General features: G+C 54.8%; 8 protein-coding genes across 8 annotated transcripts; 5 read left to right on the plus strand and 3 right to left on the minus strand.

The window, feature by feature from the left end:
* Nucleotides 1-1,248: 1,248 nt before the first annotated feature.
* CCOS01_14071 (cyclin) lies at nt 1,249-2,574 on the plus strand (the record flags this gene model as incomplete). Its single annotated transcript, XM_060462215.1, has 2 exons — nt 1,249-1,967; nt 2,031-2,574. The coding sequence occupies 2 exons, from the start codon at nt 1,249-1,251 to the stop codon at nt 2,572-2,574; spliced, it is 1,263 nt and encodes a 420-aa protein (XP_060307311.1).
* A 517-nt stretch (nt 2,575-3,091) lies between these two features.
* On the plus strand, nt 3,092-3,746 carry CCOS01_14072 (uncharacterized protein; the record flags this gene model as incomplete). Its single annotated transcript, XM_060462216.1, has 2 exons — nt 3,092-3,615; nt 3,683-3,746. The coding sequence occupies 2 exons, from the start codon at nt 3,092-3,094 to the stop codon at nt 3,744-3,746; spliced, it is 588 nt and encodes a 195-aa protein (XP_060307312.1).
* Nucleotides 3,747-4,646: 900 nt separating this feature from the next.
* On the plus strand, nt 4,647-5,065 carry CCOS01_14073 (histone chaperone domain CHZ; the record flags this gene model as incomplete). The annotated part of the gene is made up of 2 exons (XM_060462217.1): nt 4,647-4,806; nt 4,887-5,065. The coding sequence occupies 2 exons, from the start codon at nt 4,647-4,649 to the stop codon at nt 5,063-5,065; spliced, it is 339 nt and encodes a 112-aa protein (XP_060307313.1).
* A 1,784-nt stretch (nt 5,066-6,849) lies between these two features.
* Nucleotides 6,850-7,938, plus strand: CCOS01_14074 (SNARE domain-containing protein; the record flags this gene model as incomplete). Its single annotated transcript, XM_060462218.1, has 4 exons — nt 6,850-6,860; nt 7,180-7,413; nt 7,558-7,651; nt 7,732-7,938. 4 exons carry the CDS (start codon nt 6,850-6,852, stop codon nt 7,936-7,938), a joined length of 546 nt encoding a protein of 181 aa, XP_060307314.1.
* Nucleotides 7,939-8,969: 1,031 nt separating this feature from the next.
* CCOS01_14075 (uncharacterized protein) lies at nt 8,970-10,333 on the minus strand (the record flags this gene model as incomplete). Its single annotated transcript, XM_060462219.1, has 2 exons — nt 8,970-10,202; nt 10,298-10,333. The coding sequence occupies 2 exons, from the start codon at nt 10,331-10,333 to the stop codon at nt 8,970-8,972; spliced, it is 1,269 nt and encodes a 422-aa protein (XP_060307315.1).
* A 1,797-nt stretch (nt 10,334-12,130) lies between these two features.
* On the plus strand, nt 12,131-12,430 carry CCOS01_14076 (uncharacterized protein; the record flags this gene model as incomplete). Its single annotated transcript, XM_060462220.1, has 1 exon — nt 12,131-12,430. One exon carries the CDS (start codon nt 12,131-12,133, stop codon nt 12,428-12,430), a length of 300 nt encoding a protein of 99 aa, XP_060307316.1.
* Nucleotides 12,431-12,525: 95 nt separating this feature from the next.
* On the minus strand, nt 12,526-12,663 carry CCOS01_14077 (uncharacterized protein; the record flags this gene model as incomplete). The annotated part of the gene is made up of 1 exon (XM_060462221.1): nt 12,526-12,663. The coding sequence occupies one exon, from the start codon at nt 12,661-12,663 to the stop codon at nt 12,526-12,528; it is 138 nt and encodes a 45-aa protein (XP_060307317.1).
* Nucleotides 12,664-12,688: 25 nt separating this feature from the next.
* Nucleotides 12,689-13,075, minus strand: CCOS01_14078 (uncharacterized protein; the record flags this gene model as incomplete). The annotated part of the gene is made up of 1 exon (XM_060462222.1): nt 12,689-13,075. One exon carries the CDS (start codon nt 13,073-13,075, stop codon nt 12,689-12,691), a length of 387 nt encoding a protein of 128 aa, XP_060307318.1.
* Between the last annotated feature and the right edge of the window lie 1,247 nt (nt 13,076-14,322).

Genomic DNA, 14,322 nt, shown 5'->3' on the forward strand with positions numbered 1-14,322 from the left:
GTGTCCCGAAGCAGAAGAGCGGCCCACCTTTGACATTGAATCAGCGACGGGAGGGCCTCAAGATGAAGTGGACGTGATGGCGCAATGAGCGGCTTCCAGGGCACGCAGGGCACGCAGGGCCAGGAGAAAAGCTCGGCAAGGCCATGTGCTCTGCGAGTATGTCATGACTGCCCGGAAACACGTTCAAGCCCATCCCCTGGCGTTGCGTTCTGTCTGGAGCCGAAGCTGGGGTACTCTGTCATGTAGAACCAACTGTAGGGTACTATGTAAGTGTACCTTACCTTGCGGATACGCAGTTATACCGTACAATGAAAGGTACAGAACATGGGCGAGAAGTGCAATGAGACTGAGAGAAATCAGTGACAATCAGAAAAGCACGTTTTCGCCCACGTACAGATGTCAAGACTCTTCCCCACTAACCCACAGCAGACGACTGGCTCACCGGCGCAAGCGTGGTTTGCTTGGCTTGGTGCCGAGACCGCAGAAAATCAGATTCGCGCCCCTCCACGTCCCAAGTCCTTGGCACCTCATTGGCAGCCCAGGCCATCCCACTGGTTGGTGACTGGGTATATTGGTACGTAACTAAGGTACTTGTCTACTTTATTCTGGGCAGTGAGGACGGAAGGTGCGATTGCCTGGGGGCTCTTGCCTCGCGCATTGGATGCCTTCATCAACCGTCCACTCTTTTTTTCCCTCTCTCGTGACCGTCTTCCTGTTCACTCGCTTCTATTGCTGATGTTGATATGGGCTGGTACGGAGTACTGCTACCTTGCTGGAGCTGGTGCCGACCTGCCGTCTAGACGACTCCTGCCAGCAGCCGCCGTATCAAAGGGGGTGACTTGCCAATATCGGACAGCTGTAGCGCCAATCCACCTCAGTTCCCCCCTCCCCAGCCTGGCCATCCTCATCGCCTAATACCTTATCCCACGCGCACCACCACCATACGGCGTCGGCAAACCGAGCCCCTCCACTCCTCATCCCGGTTTTTTCGACCGTTTGTGGCCTATCTGATTTTGGGGTCTGGCAATCTGCAAATCTGAACCTACCCTATCGACCGCCGAACCGCTACCGCCAACAACTACACCTCACACTTGGTATTACCTACCTAACTTACCTTAGGAGCGCCTACCTACCTTACACCACTCTCACCTCGCTCACCTTATCCCGCCACTTCAGCTCCAACTTCTGGCAATCACGTCCGATCCCCTCGTTCTGTTGTCCTCGAAATCCCACGATGCGCCCGGGACCATGTTGACAACATCTCCCATCGTCGCCAGCTCCGCCAATGCCTCGCCCAATAGCTTCCATTATGCCCCTACGCGATCCTCCCCGCACTCATCTCCTGCCCGGCTTTCGGCCCCTTTGCCGCGGCGGCACTCTGCATCAAGGTCTTCTCCGTCCGCAGCCTCAATGACCTCACCTTCCTCCCAACCACGCCCACGACAATATGTAGCCGTCGACGCCGGCACCCAATATTCTCCCATGGAGTCTTCCACCCAAAAGGCACAAGATGCCACCGCCCCACGCACTCCTACTACCGTCCCTGCGACGCCTGTCGAGCCCCCGCCGACGCCGCGTCCTCAACCCATAGACCCATCCGCGCCGCAACCGCAACCAGAGCCCCATCAGCGATCCCAAACAGAGATACAGTCACAACCGCAGCCCGTCGTGGCACCCGTCGTTCGCGAGGCCTCGACTACCACCGCGTCGCCCGGAAAACGTCGAAACTCTCAAGATCCTGCCGTCGCGCAAGCGCGGGCGAGCGCATCGGCAGCGGGCGAGTCGTCGAGCAGCGCGGCTAAGCGCCCAAAGCCCACGGCTGGCCCGCCGAAAATCTTGCCTCAGCGATATGAGCTGTGCAGCACCGAGGACATGGTTGTACTCATATCCCACATGCTCTCAGAGTTGATAGAGACCAACGATGCTCTGGCTCTTCGTTCCGGAAGCCTGACTCGCTTCCACTCGAGGTGAGTAAAAGCCTTTCCCAGCTGTCGCCCCTGATGTGGCAGCGCTCACTAATCCGTATTTAGAACTGCACCGAGCATCTCCGTACTGGAATATCTGAATAGATTGGCAAAGCATGCGACCCTAACCCCGCCTCTGCTGCTATCTATGGTCTACTACATTGACCGTCTCTGCGCATTATACCCAGAGTTCACCATCAATACGCTGACTGTCCATCGCTTTCTGATCACGGCTGCCACTGTGGCGGCCAAGGGTCTATCGGATCTGTTTTGGAACAATACAACATATGCACGAGTTGGAGGCGTTAGAGTCGCCGAGCTCAAGCTGCTGGAGCTTGAATTTCTATACAGGGTAGACTGGAAGATCGTCCCGAACCCAGAAGTCCTTGTGGCTTACTACCGCGGCCTCGTTGAGCGCTGCCCAGGATATGCGTTGCAAGAGGAAGAAGCAGAAGCGATTGACGAAGATGAAGATTCTGACGAAGTCGAAGATGATGGATCGACAGAGATTTCAGACGGAGTTGCTGACGACAGCGGAGACTCGCCGGACGAAGAGAGCCCGGCTAAGTCGCCGCATGGGGATGAAGCAGGGCCATCGCAACCCTCATAACGGCCACCAAGAGAGTTTCAGGGGTAAATCTTTGTTTGTCGATTCCATTCTGTTAAAAAAGGGCGGGCATCACTGCTGCCAGAGAGGCATGGCAAAGCGGCGTTTGGAAAGGTGGGATGTTTTGAATGGTTATGAGTGATAGCGGTAATGAATACCACACTGTTCTGAATGATTCTATAACCATGTGCGATTTGAATTCGATGACATGACACCTTTGAATGCGTTAAAGAACGCCTGATTTCTTTCCCAGCAGAAGCTTCCAGAGAGAGTAGGTTAGTGATTATTTGGGGGCAGATTGAGTGAGTCCGGGGTACAGGTGTTCGTTCAGCCGACTTTACCCCGGGCGACCTTCAACCCAGCAGAGCTCCATAGAACTTCCCCCTCCAGCATCCCACCCCCATCTGACAATTGCTCGCCGCGATTGCACCTTAACACACCTCACCCAGCGCCATTCTCCCCAGGCACACCTTTCAGAAGGGGTCCTACACATACACGACGGAGAAATCAAACAACAAAAATGCGCGCGACAACAATCCTGTCGGCGCTCTTCGCAGCGACCCTCGCCGCCGCCGAAACCCGCCTCGCAAAGGTCTACATCGAACCCGTCTCCCTCGCTACCAACCAGAAGCCGACCCTCCTCGCCGAGGTCGAGTACGACACGAAACGCCCAACCGAGGCGAGCGTGACCTCCTTTGAGGCCCCCGAGCTCGCCGACTACCCGGCCGCGACGAAGCTCGTCCGCGTCGGCGTCTACGATGCCGCCACGGCGCAGTGGACCTCGAGCGTGTCGGTCGCCTCGACGGAGAACTTTTCCAAGGGGTACCAGCCCAACATTGTGCTGAGCGTCGACGGCGCCTCGGGCGAGGTCGTGGGTGCGGGTGTGAAGGGCGTGAGGGTCGACGCGGGCGCGACGAGGGATTTTGGACCGCAGGCTGTTGTGAGGGTCGCGGGGCAGGGAAAGACGCCCGAGTTGAATAAGCCTGTTGTGCTGAGTCCCGAGGGACGCAAGGTCGTTCAGGAGGAGAAGCCGTTTTGGCAAAAGTATGTTGCATTAGCTTCTATCCGGTTCCTTGGGCTGTGGGTGAGCTTGCTAACATTGACTTTGCAGGTACTGGTGGTTGATTGCGATTGTCGTCTTGATGACTGTCACTGGTGGAGGAGATGGAAAATAGACGAAGACCACGACGATGAAGATACACTAATAGACTTTTTCACGTTCATCCGCGAAGTACCTTGCTCATTTGATGGCATCGTGTCGGTGCCCATATCCTGCTTCCCCTGTATGAGTGGAAGTGTCTAATCTCAACTGTCTCAACTGGCCTTTGAAAGTTCCGAGACGATGTCTATTGTTCTCAACGTTCCTAACCTAGAGGAATGTCTTACTTACCACAGGATCGAGGCAACGTCAAAAGATATCTACAGTAATCAACCGCATGGCAAAGATCCGATACTGATTTGGGAGCCATGACATGCTGAGATGCTTCTCTTCACAAGACTTGCACCATGTTTTGACACTTATGAGGGCTAGCTAGCTGGATGATTTTTGAAGATAAGAAGACTCCGATTTGGGTTCGGAATACAACAAGCTGTTATCCCAAGCCTCAGAGCCTCGTATTTTTCCATATTGAACTGGAAGCTTCAGATGAGAGAGCTCACGGCGTAAGCACCTGGCAGGTTTGACATGGCACGTGCGCGGCAGGCGATTCAGCTCTAGCCCAATCTGAGGCTAGCGCTCGTTGCTCAGAGACACAGCGTGGGAGCCTGGGAGCCTGTCGCCTGCACACCACACAAGCCTTGCGCGGAGGGCACTCCTTCCTCGCAGGCACTGCAGTCTTAAAAGCTGGGACCAGGACCAGGGGGAAGGTACAATCGAACTGATAAATCCATCGATTTGCCTGCGCAAAGCTTCACCTCCACTTTCCTTTCCCACCTACCTTCCCTTCGTACAACCCACCCCCAACCTTTCCCAATTCAACCACAACTTTTTGCGACAGCAACTTCTTGTTTTTCTTCACTCTCTCCCTTTGCGCAAAGACTCGACAGTACCACGCAACACCCACGAAACAGACACAATGGCTGCCGAGAACGAGAACGTCGCTGCTGGCCTCGCCGAGGAGACCAAGGGCAAGGGCAAGGCTGTCGCCGCCGAGGAGCCCGTCGAGAAGAGCGACGCCATGGACGAGGACGAGGACTCCAGTGATGAGGAGGAGGCCCCCGAGGCCGCTGAGGCTGGTAAGAACGAACCTCCGCGGTTGTCACAAATCTACCGCGCACCTGCGATTTCCTGTGACTAACATGCCTGCGAATTGCAGTCGACGAGGAGGACGGCATGGAGGAGATTGACCTGAACAACATTGTCGAGGGTGGTCGCCGCACCCGTGGCCGTGTCATCGATTTCGCCAAGGCTGCCGAGGAGAACCCCGCCGAGGAGGATGATGACGAGGACGACGATGACTTCGCGGCCGACGAGTCCAAGATGGATGAGGACTAAGGAGCGAGTCCATTCTCCTCCTTTTTCTTTCGACCTTCGCACAGCCCCCCTTGGCCTGCCTACCTTTAACATGGTGGCGGCTGCGGGCGGCGGCGATGGTTCCTCACCATTCATGACGGTTATTGGGAAACGGCACGACACACACACGACAGAAAACGGAATGCAAAGAAGGGGCGGTGGATGGTTTACACAAAAGTTATAAGAGGGCTTCGATAATCATTTGCATGCCCCTTGCGTCGATGAAAAGACTTGGTGGGTTTGGACATTGGCGGCTGAGAGTTCGGTTGATATTGCAGCTTTTTCCCCCGGCGGCGGCAGCGGCGACGTTCGTTGATCTGCTGTTGCTCTGCCCACCCTGCCTGATCTTGGTTCGGCGGGATGGCTGTCTATTTCATCAGGCCGTTTCAGCGCGCGGTGTCGCTACCTTTACTACGAGTGCCATGGAAATGAAGATTATGCGACAATGAGCGGTCCCAAATACTCGTGCATGTTTAGCACCTGTGGAGTGAATGATGTTGTGGGCGTGGCATAGGTTCATGCGACGCCCGTGTTTTTATTTCGCAGCAAAATTCTTGTTAGTTCGGGAAGAGCTCATCCACCTGCCAGCTCGATCGTGGATCAGTGCATGAAGCAGAGCTACTTTAGTACCTGGCATTGAAGCAACATGCACTTTCTTGACAAGTTGCGTGCATAATACAGGCGCAGTTAATGTAAACAAAACATTTTCAGGGACCTGTCACACTCTCCTCTAGTAAACAGTCAGATGTTAGATGAGTTTCTTGAGCGCAAGTTCTCGGCTGGTAGCTGGGTACAGATTGAAGGTGATTACTTGAGGTGAGTACCTGCTTGCCTGGGCGTCTAAGAAGCTCATACCTCAGGTAAGTTAGGTAGGCAGGTACCTGCTGTAGGCCTGTCCATTCCCTCCGCTGTCAACAGCCGAGGGGAGCCTTCCAGTCGGAGCCGGACCCAGGAAGGGACACCCGCTTTCATACTGTACCTTATAGGGTATCTCCTTGTGTCCTTTGATGCCTTGGTCGGGGCTTTTAAGATTCTTCTCCGTTTTCGATTGGATAGCGGGACGACACGTACCCAAATGACTATTAGCGGGACGGGCTTTTGGGGAAACTATGGGATTTGTCGGAGTTGTAAAGTAATAGTAGACGTGGACAGGAAACCGAGGGACGTGTCTTCCCCTCTCTCGCCGTCCGTTGTAAAGAAAAGTACTTTACGCGAACTTTCACCGTGTCAGGCGCTTCTTGTTTCCCCTTTCCCGCACATGAGCCCCAGCAAGTTCGCCTCGCTGCTTTGACTACCTATAACCCACTGCGGACGTCAAAAGTCAAGAAAGGAGGGAGTTTGAGCGCGCTAAAAGGGAGAATATAGAGATCGCCCAGCCGAGATTCGACACATACCTACGAACACCCTGCCCGCATAGCATAGACCCCTGCTACTAGCACACCACCTTACCAACCTAACCGGACCGACATTGAATGACAACACAACCTCCAGGGGTTCTGAGAAGGGACAACAAGTATCTATCTTACGGAGTACAAGGACCAACCAAAAAAAAAGTTGCTTCTTGTTGTCGGGATTGTTTAATTAGCATCAAAACACCTACACCCCTTTTCAACAAAACGACAACTCCTCGAGTATTCGAGACATACCATTGTTGCTGTCGCGGACGACGCCCGGTAACACACCCTTACCCAAATAACGATACTTTTTTCTTTGCTTCGAGGCAGCAGTTGTGCGCGCGCAACATAGGACGCGACGGTTAGGACACCATGGCTCAAAGGTGCGTACACTGGACTCAACAGAATACCCAACACACACGCAACGCATGCGGTTCGGAACGGCGGGGTGGGTAGTTACGGCTTGCGACGTTCTTGTGCTCCTAGGCGGTCCCCACGACCAGAGAGGAAGGCGAGGAGTTTCGTCTTGGGGACAACGAAGTGGTGATGACGACAGGCCACCCCTCGATCATGAACTCTCCACAAGACAGACGAGCAGAACCGCCAGCGAGACCGTACCGACCGCCCGTCTTGCGCAACGACACATGGCACTCACATCTGGGAAAAGTCATCAACAGTGGGCTAACTCGTCACAACACACAGATTCGGCGCTTCCTCGCTGCATCAGCGCGACTCCCGCAGCGCCCTCTTCGAAGGCTACACCGGCGGCGGCAGCGACAACGGCCGACGACCTGTCAGCGCCTCGCCATCTAGACTAGGCGGTGGATACGGATACGGGTACGCGGGCGGCAGCGCATCACCTGCGCCGCCCATGGGCGGTAGCCACCTCGGTGTTGACGCGAACCGGGGGTTCCGGCCTGCGACGCCGAATAAACGGTACGGAACCAGACCACCCTATCGCCCCCTTGAAAGTCCCGCATGTGAGGTTCAGGGAGGTTGCATTCGCGATGGGACAACTGGAGAAGCGGAGGAGAAGCACTTCAAGCTTGGGACAACTTGCTGACGGATGTGACATCTCAGCGGCCAGTACAGCGACGCCGTGCTCAACGAGCTCGAGAGCCAGAACGATGAACAGGTCGCGGGTATCATGGGCAAAGTCAAGATCTTGAAGAGCGTAAGTTCCGCCTCAACCGCATCTTCCACGAAACAAAACCCAGACACGAAAGAAGGAGACTAAAACCGTGAGACACGCAGATGACGGTTGCCATTGGCGACGAGATCCGCGACTCCTCGGCCCTGGCAGAGAAGATGAACGACAGCTTCGACTCGACGCGCTTGCGCATCCGCGGGACCATGAACCGCATGCTCGTCATGGCGGAGAAGACGGGGGTCGGCTGGAAGGTCTGGCTCGGTTTCTTCGCGGCTGTGTGTTTCTTGTTCATGTACGTCTGGCTATTCTAAGAGCGTAGCCTGCATCGACGACGACGACTACGACATCGACGAGACCAAGGCGAAAGGCGATACGCGCGGTTTATCCGTCATGTCGGGGAGACGAGCGTGGTTATGGATTGCCTCCTACAAGTTTGGGACTATTCAAGCTCGGAGGGGTGAACGGCCGTCTGCTACGTGGGCTTTACCGAGGCTGTCGACATGGGAGAACTCTGCGAGCTCAAGAGACTGAGGTCGAAAGACTGTTCATGTCAAACGTCCTAGACGTAGGAAACGAGGAAGCCAATCTCAACACGAAAGGACAAGACAGCAAAACGTAGCTGGAAGAGAGGGGTGAGGGGCAGGCTCCAATAGCCTTCCCGGAATGGTGCGGTGCGTTTGGTTGGGAAGCAAACCCATTATTCTTGCATGCTCGGCGTCGGAGGCGTTTTCTAAACGGTTCTATTTGCCTGGAATCATCTTCATTGCATGGGAGTGGGAGAGAGAGAGGGTCGAGAATCTCGTGGAGGGCCCGACAAATTTGGTTTCCTTTTCAAAGCATTGAGGACACGAGGAAAGAGATGAACGATCACGAAAAGGACATCCTGATACGAACCAAATAGGGACAGAATGGCGGAACGGCGTGGTTCCTTTCATGCTGTGGAGGTGCGATGTCTCTTGCATACCATTCGAGAGGGGGAGAAGGGTGAGAAGAAGGCGCGGTTTCCCTTTCACTTGTCAAGTATTGAGGACACAAATTAAAAGCTTTTGTAATGGCCGTGTATAAATACACCTACCTCTTTTATACTTCTATAAACCTTCGACACCGAGTCTCTAGTGCTCACGCCTTTTTGCATCTCTATCAAGATTTCAAATCGAACTTTTATTGTTGCCCCAACGCCTCAGACTGGTGTATGCATGTTGTGCTTCTATAAAGACTCGTGAAGGCGAGGACGTGTTCACGTCTATCGGTGCATGCCTCCCGAAACAATGTATGGGAACCGGTGGGGGGTATCATAATTCCATCTTCCTCTGTCCTTCCCTTCCATTCTTCAACACCCCCTTCAACGCCTATGAGCCCTCATATTTGGACTACTATCCATCATACTACTCCCGTCCGCAGAAAGCAACCCGCTGAGATCCAGACTACTCCTCGGCATATGATGATGATGCCTTGCAGCACCAGCAGCGCTACCCCTCCCCCGGTCCCCGGTAGGACTCAACGGGGCCCTCAAAGGCGCAGCCCTCGGCGCAAAACTGATATCCCCTTCCTCATCATCGTCTTCTTCATCATCTTCCTCCCCGCCACTACTAATAACACTACTCGTCAACCCGCTCACCTCGGCCTCGGAGTCCGTATGCTCATACACCCCGCTCAGCCCCTCGGCCTCGGGAATCTCGTCATCCAGGTCGGCGTCCATATCGACGCCCATACCCAAGTCGTCGTCATCGACAACGCCCTCAGCGGCAAACCCGTCCTCGAGCAGGTCCTCCTCGTCGAGCATCTGGCCCTGGCCCGATGCCTCGAGCTCTTCTTCGGCGCCGTACATGTCGTCGCCGTCGACGTCGCCCCGCGCCAAGGCCTGTCTGAAGGCGTCGTCCGCCATGCGCATCCTCGCCGCGACGAGGCCATCTCGCCTCTCATACTCGTCCTCGTCCACGGCCGTTGCGTCGTCGTCATCTTCGTCGTCATCGTCTTCCTCCTCCTCAGTCTCCTCATCATCATTGTCATCAAGTGAAAGAGGCCGCCCCTCACTCGACGACAAATCATCCGCCATACTATCCTCCCCGCCATCAAACCCAAAACTCTCCTCCGCAGCATCCGGAATCTCATCATCCAGATCCCTCGCCTCCTCTTCTTGTTCGCCATCCTCCCCTTCCCCAAGCACCCCCAGCCCCCCATCATCATCCTGCCCGCCCGCCTCCGCCTCAGCGAGCTCCAGCGCGAGCTGCTCCCGCCTCATGGCCTCGGCGTGCTCCTCCTGCTCCCGCCGCTCCTCACGGATCTGGTGCAGCGTCTTGGGCACGCCGGGCGGCTTCAGCCACGTGCTCCCGAAATTTTGCACGTGCAGCCTGCGGCGGTCCATTGTGTGCTCGTCGGCGCGGAGGCGTGCCAGCGCGGACCGCTCGATGAGGAGTTGGCCTGCGCGGCGGGAGGAGGAACTGTTTTGTTGCTGTTGTTGCTGTTGCTGCTGTTGCTGTTGTGCGGAGCCATGGTGGTTGTTGTGTTCGTGGGCTTCGAGGAGGGCGGCTTGGGTTATTGGGTTGCGGGAGGAGGTGTACCAGATCGAGTGCGACTGTTGATAATGAGGTTAGATAGCTGTCGCGATAGTTGCATGGAGGAGCGAGATGGATGCTTATGGAGATGTCAATAGAGGTAGAGGGAGCTTACGTCTCGTGGGGTGAGGTCTGGTAAGAGGCCAAACATTGTGACTCGCAAGGTGCCGTTAGGCAATGCTCTAGGATTGCGGGTGTTTCGATGACTTGATGCGCGTAAAGGAATTGATGTCAGAGACAGCTAAATGGAAGCTGTTTCGTAGCTGTCGAGAGCTTTCGTCGCAAATGGCACAGGACCCCGCTGCAAGTTGCTTGTCGCGAGGTTGCAAAGAGTAAACAATTCGATAGTACGTACTTGCCGAGGGGTGTACTTGTAAGGGTCTACCCCACATTGGCAGACGCGCCGCGTCTAGCGCGCTTAATCCCTGCGAAGAAGAAGTCACGATGCTTCATTGCGGGCGGCAGAAATGTGGTCGTCTGCCTCACAAATTCAACGACATGTCTTTAAGTGTGCCATACTTCAACACAGTCACGATTGCTTCATCGCAAAGCGATGTGTGGGTGCCTGAGAGGTTGCCATTTCCATGCCCCTCCGTCAGGCTAACAGTAAAGCATTTGAAAAATAAAAATATGCTCAAACCCAATTGAGAGTCTCCGCCAGTTTGACCGAATGACTCTTCCCTCCGTCGGGGCTTAGACCCAGTTCCCACCGCCAGAACTGCTGTACATACGGCGTGCCTCGCATCAATCTCAGACCGAATTCGTTGAACATGCGCTCCTTGGTTACTAGGTTTCATCCAAACTGCGTGGGCTCAGCCCTCAGGTGCCTGCGTCTCCTCGTTTCCACGGGGGCTTACTGTTTTTGTTTGGTAAGAAAAAGCAGGGGTGTTGGATTCGTTTTCCATCTTTTTACATTCTCTGCGCTTCTGCGTCGACTCTCGTCTGCCATTGATTTGCATAGCGACGGGGAAATGAGGGACCAGCGCATTCGCCCCGCGCCGCTCTGATGTGTCTCGTCGGGAGAAGTCGGAACAGCGCTGACTTCGGAGTTGCTGGCATTGGCTGCGCAAGTGGAGGTTTCAAATGCCATATTTCCGCTTTGTGGGAATTCCTCGCGGCCGTGGGCTGACTCGAGTGGACTCTCTCTTCTGCCCGTTTAATTTTTCGCTTCTGTCCTAGACCTGCTACCGAGCAACTAAGCAAGACACCCCCTTGCAAGTTGGTATGGATTGGGTCTGAGGGCGTGGCCGCCTCCGATATAGGTCCCAGAACGCCAGCCAGGGGTTACATCCGCCCGGCCCTAGTTAGGGTGAACGGCCGAGCCGACTTCGGGGGGGCTTGGTTAGCGCTATGGGTAAATGGCAGATGCCATGTCGGACCCGTCACCCAGCTTCGCTTCGTGTCGTGACAAACTCCACAAGGACGTGAAAGAATGGATGCGTAGCAACCATTTCCAAAGCCAGACCAGACATTTATAATTCCTGTTGTTCAAGTTGCTGACCAGGAGCCCGCTAAACATGCTCCGAGTATGGGGCTTGATATGTCACTGACATGTGTAGCCGGACAATTGATTTGTGACTAGAATCACCGAGCTGTTCATTCGTCCCCGTGTTCTAGCCGACTGTATGGATCCAATATGAGACGACTTCCTCTAATATTGAAGCGTCATTGCTGCTCAAATGCGGAGATGGAGGGTTGCTCCAGGAGGGCATAGGTGATCGTAACCGCTTCCAGGTCGTATGTAGTTTCTGTCCATCCAGATCAAGGATGCAGACACGTGCTGGTCGACAGGCTAACCTGCGAAACCCTAAGTGAGTCCCGGAACGACCAGCTTTTCTCACAAACTTTAAACCGAGAGGGGAAAAAATACCTGTGGTATGTACTTGCGTGCGTGTGTGAATAAGCATCTTTTTGTGCACATCGGTGACATTTGTGACGTAGCCCATGCATGCGTCGCTCCCAAGTGGTTCATCGCCGAGTGCGGATGGTGTCTCTCATGTGGCTGGCATGTCTGTGCCGCTTCTCAGCAGGCTACCTTGAACGTTGGAATCCCGTCGGAGATGGCCCCCTCATTCTCCTTCTCTCACCCTCCCCTCCAGCTCTAGAAGCCAAGAGACCACGAATGTCTGTGCGTGTACACAGACAGGGTCGTGCTGAGCAAGGAACTGTGAGATCTCGAACGCCTCCGGTCGGCGGGGTCGCATTTGGCATGGATGTGCCGACTAGGGGCATACCTGGCTCGCTATAGCTCAGATGCAGATGCAGCAAGCGGCCATCTTGGTTGGCTCAAGATAAGACGGTTGAAGATGAGGCTCTAGTTGTGATTGGCCGGCTTCTCCAATTTCAAGTTGTCGATTTTTTGACAGCAACCCTTTTCGATTTGGGCAACAACCGTCGATGCTGCAATGCAGTCAGACGCCCAACTCGCCAGTCGATGATATGCCGGAGAAGAGGGTGACTAGTTACCTTTTCGAGCGCCATTCTGTACAGCAAAGAATCGTTCTTCCTATCCCGTCTCTCTGCTGTTGCGCCGCTCCCTGTCTGCATGTGCTCGGTGCTGCCCGCCATTGGTTAGCCTTCCAGTAAAGCCCGTATTGTTTGCAGTTGCGACGTGCGTCGCGCCTGGAACATCGCTCTCGCGGAGCAGGCCGCAGTCAAGCTGCGTCCTTCTGCTGAGCGGATCTTGTGTTGGGGTTCCATTTGTCAGTCGGTCCGTCCATCGGTATCCGTGATCAATGCCGCCGCAGGCGCTTGAGGAAAAGATACAGGTCGCAGCCCAGATGCCCCCCCTGGTCCTTCGTCGGCCGCTGCCGTCGAGCCGGCCGTGGACACCACCAAGTTCCGTAGATCGGAGGGCTGATAGGCAAACAAGAGATATACCGACCACTCTCATTCGTGATAGGATTTCGGAAACAGCTCGGAATCTGCGCAACATCGAGTTCTTGACGCAGCTTGGTTGATCTCAAGAACCGTCATCTTTGGACCTGCCCCGGCTGATAGTGCAGCAATGACAGATAGTGCATGCAGGGCCGCGAGACATTGAAGCCAGCCCAGTCGACAGATGCTGGTTCTGCACGCTAGCAATGTAATAACAAGTAAGTCTTCCATCAGCATGTGCAAGCGCGCCTTTGAAATGGAACAGATGTTCAACACCATCCCCTCCCCCAACTTGCTCCCCCAATCACTTGCATCGATGCTGGAGTGGCGCATGTCCAAGAAGGGTCCGGGTCCAATTGCTTGGGGGCATCCTGCGGTTTATCAGGGGCCCCAAGATCCGAGGCGACTTCGGCCAAGGGCTTCTTTGAAATACAAGCCGCTGATTGGTGCAAGCTCAAAGCTTGCTCGTTGATGACAACGACTCCGTTTCGAGAGAGCGAAAAACGACTGGGTACCCCCTGCTTGGCCCGCATGGAGTGTGTGGGGTGCATCTCTGCTGCTGGTTTTCGCCGAGGCGTTGGGTTTTTGTGTCAAAATTCTCTTACACACAGTATTCCGCAAGCGACGCTTGAACGGAAAGGGATTCGCCAGAGTGGCCAAGTAAACCATAGGACGTTACTTGTCCGGGATGTGCGGAAGAAGTTGACCGTCCACTGTCGCGTCTGGTAGACTGCAGCACTGCGTACACGTCTCGGGTGACTACCCGAGATATCTTCCATATGCCTCGAGTAGAGCAAACGCAGCGCTGAATGGCGTTCGGAATGCATCCGAAGCAAGTCACAAATGCGCACAGCGTTTGATCCGCAGGGCAAAGTAAGGCATGGCGGTCTGTGTTTTTCTGATGTGTATTCAAGCCCAGCAGCGGGCAGAAAAAGCCATTAAGCCACGGACTATGTACACAGCAAAAGGCTCCGCTTGCCTCCGGCGTCATATACACTGACCCGATCTTCTTCAAATTGATCGATCTGAAATTGGGTCACCGCCATTGGCCAAGACTCCCAGGCGGAATATGGGATATGGCTCCCGAGGCGTGGCATCTCCTCGCGCTAGGTCCGGGCGGAATATCCGAACGGAATGAAATGAATGGAAGCTGTGTTTGTCGGTCAAAGGACAAGTTTGTGGAGTGCCAATTTGGCTCAAACAATGTCGGCAGCATCGACCTAGCAAGATGAGGAACGCTTTTTGTCGTGATCCATCCCCCCC

Source organism: Colletotrichum costaricense (genome assembly GCF_030867565.1).
Source record: "Colletotrichum costaricense strain IMI 309622 chromosome Unknown Scaffold_19.1, whole genome shotgun sequence".
Classification (NCBI taxonomy): domain Eukaryota; kingdom Fungi; phylum Ascomycota; class Sordariomycetes; order Glomerellales; family Glomerellaceae; genus Colletotrichum; species Colletotrichum costaricense.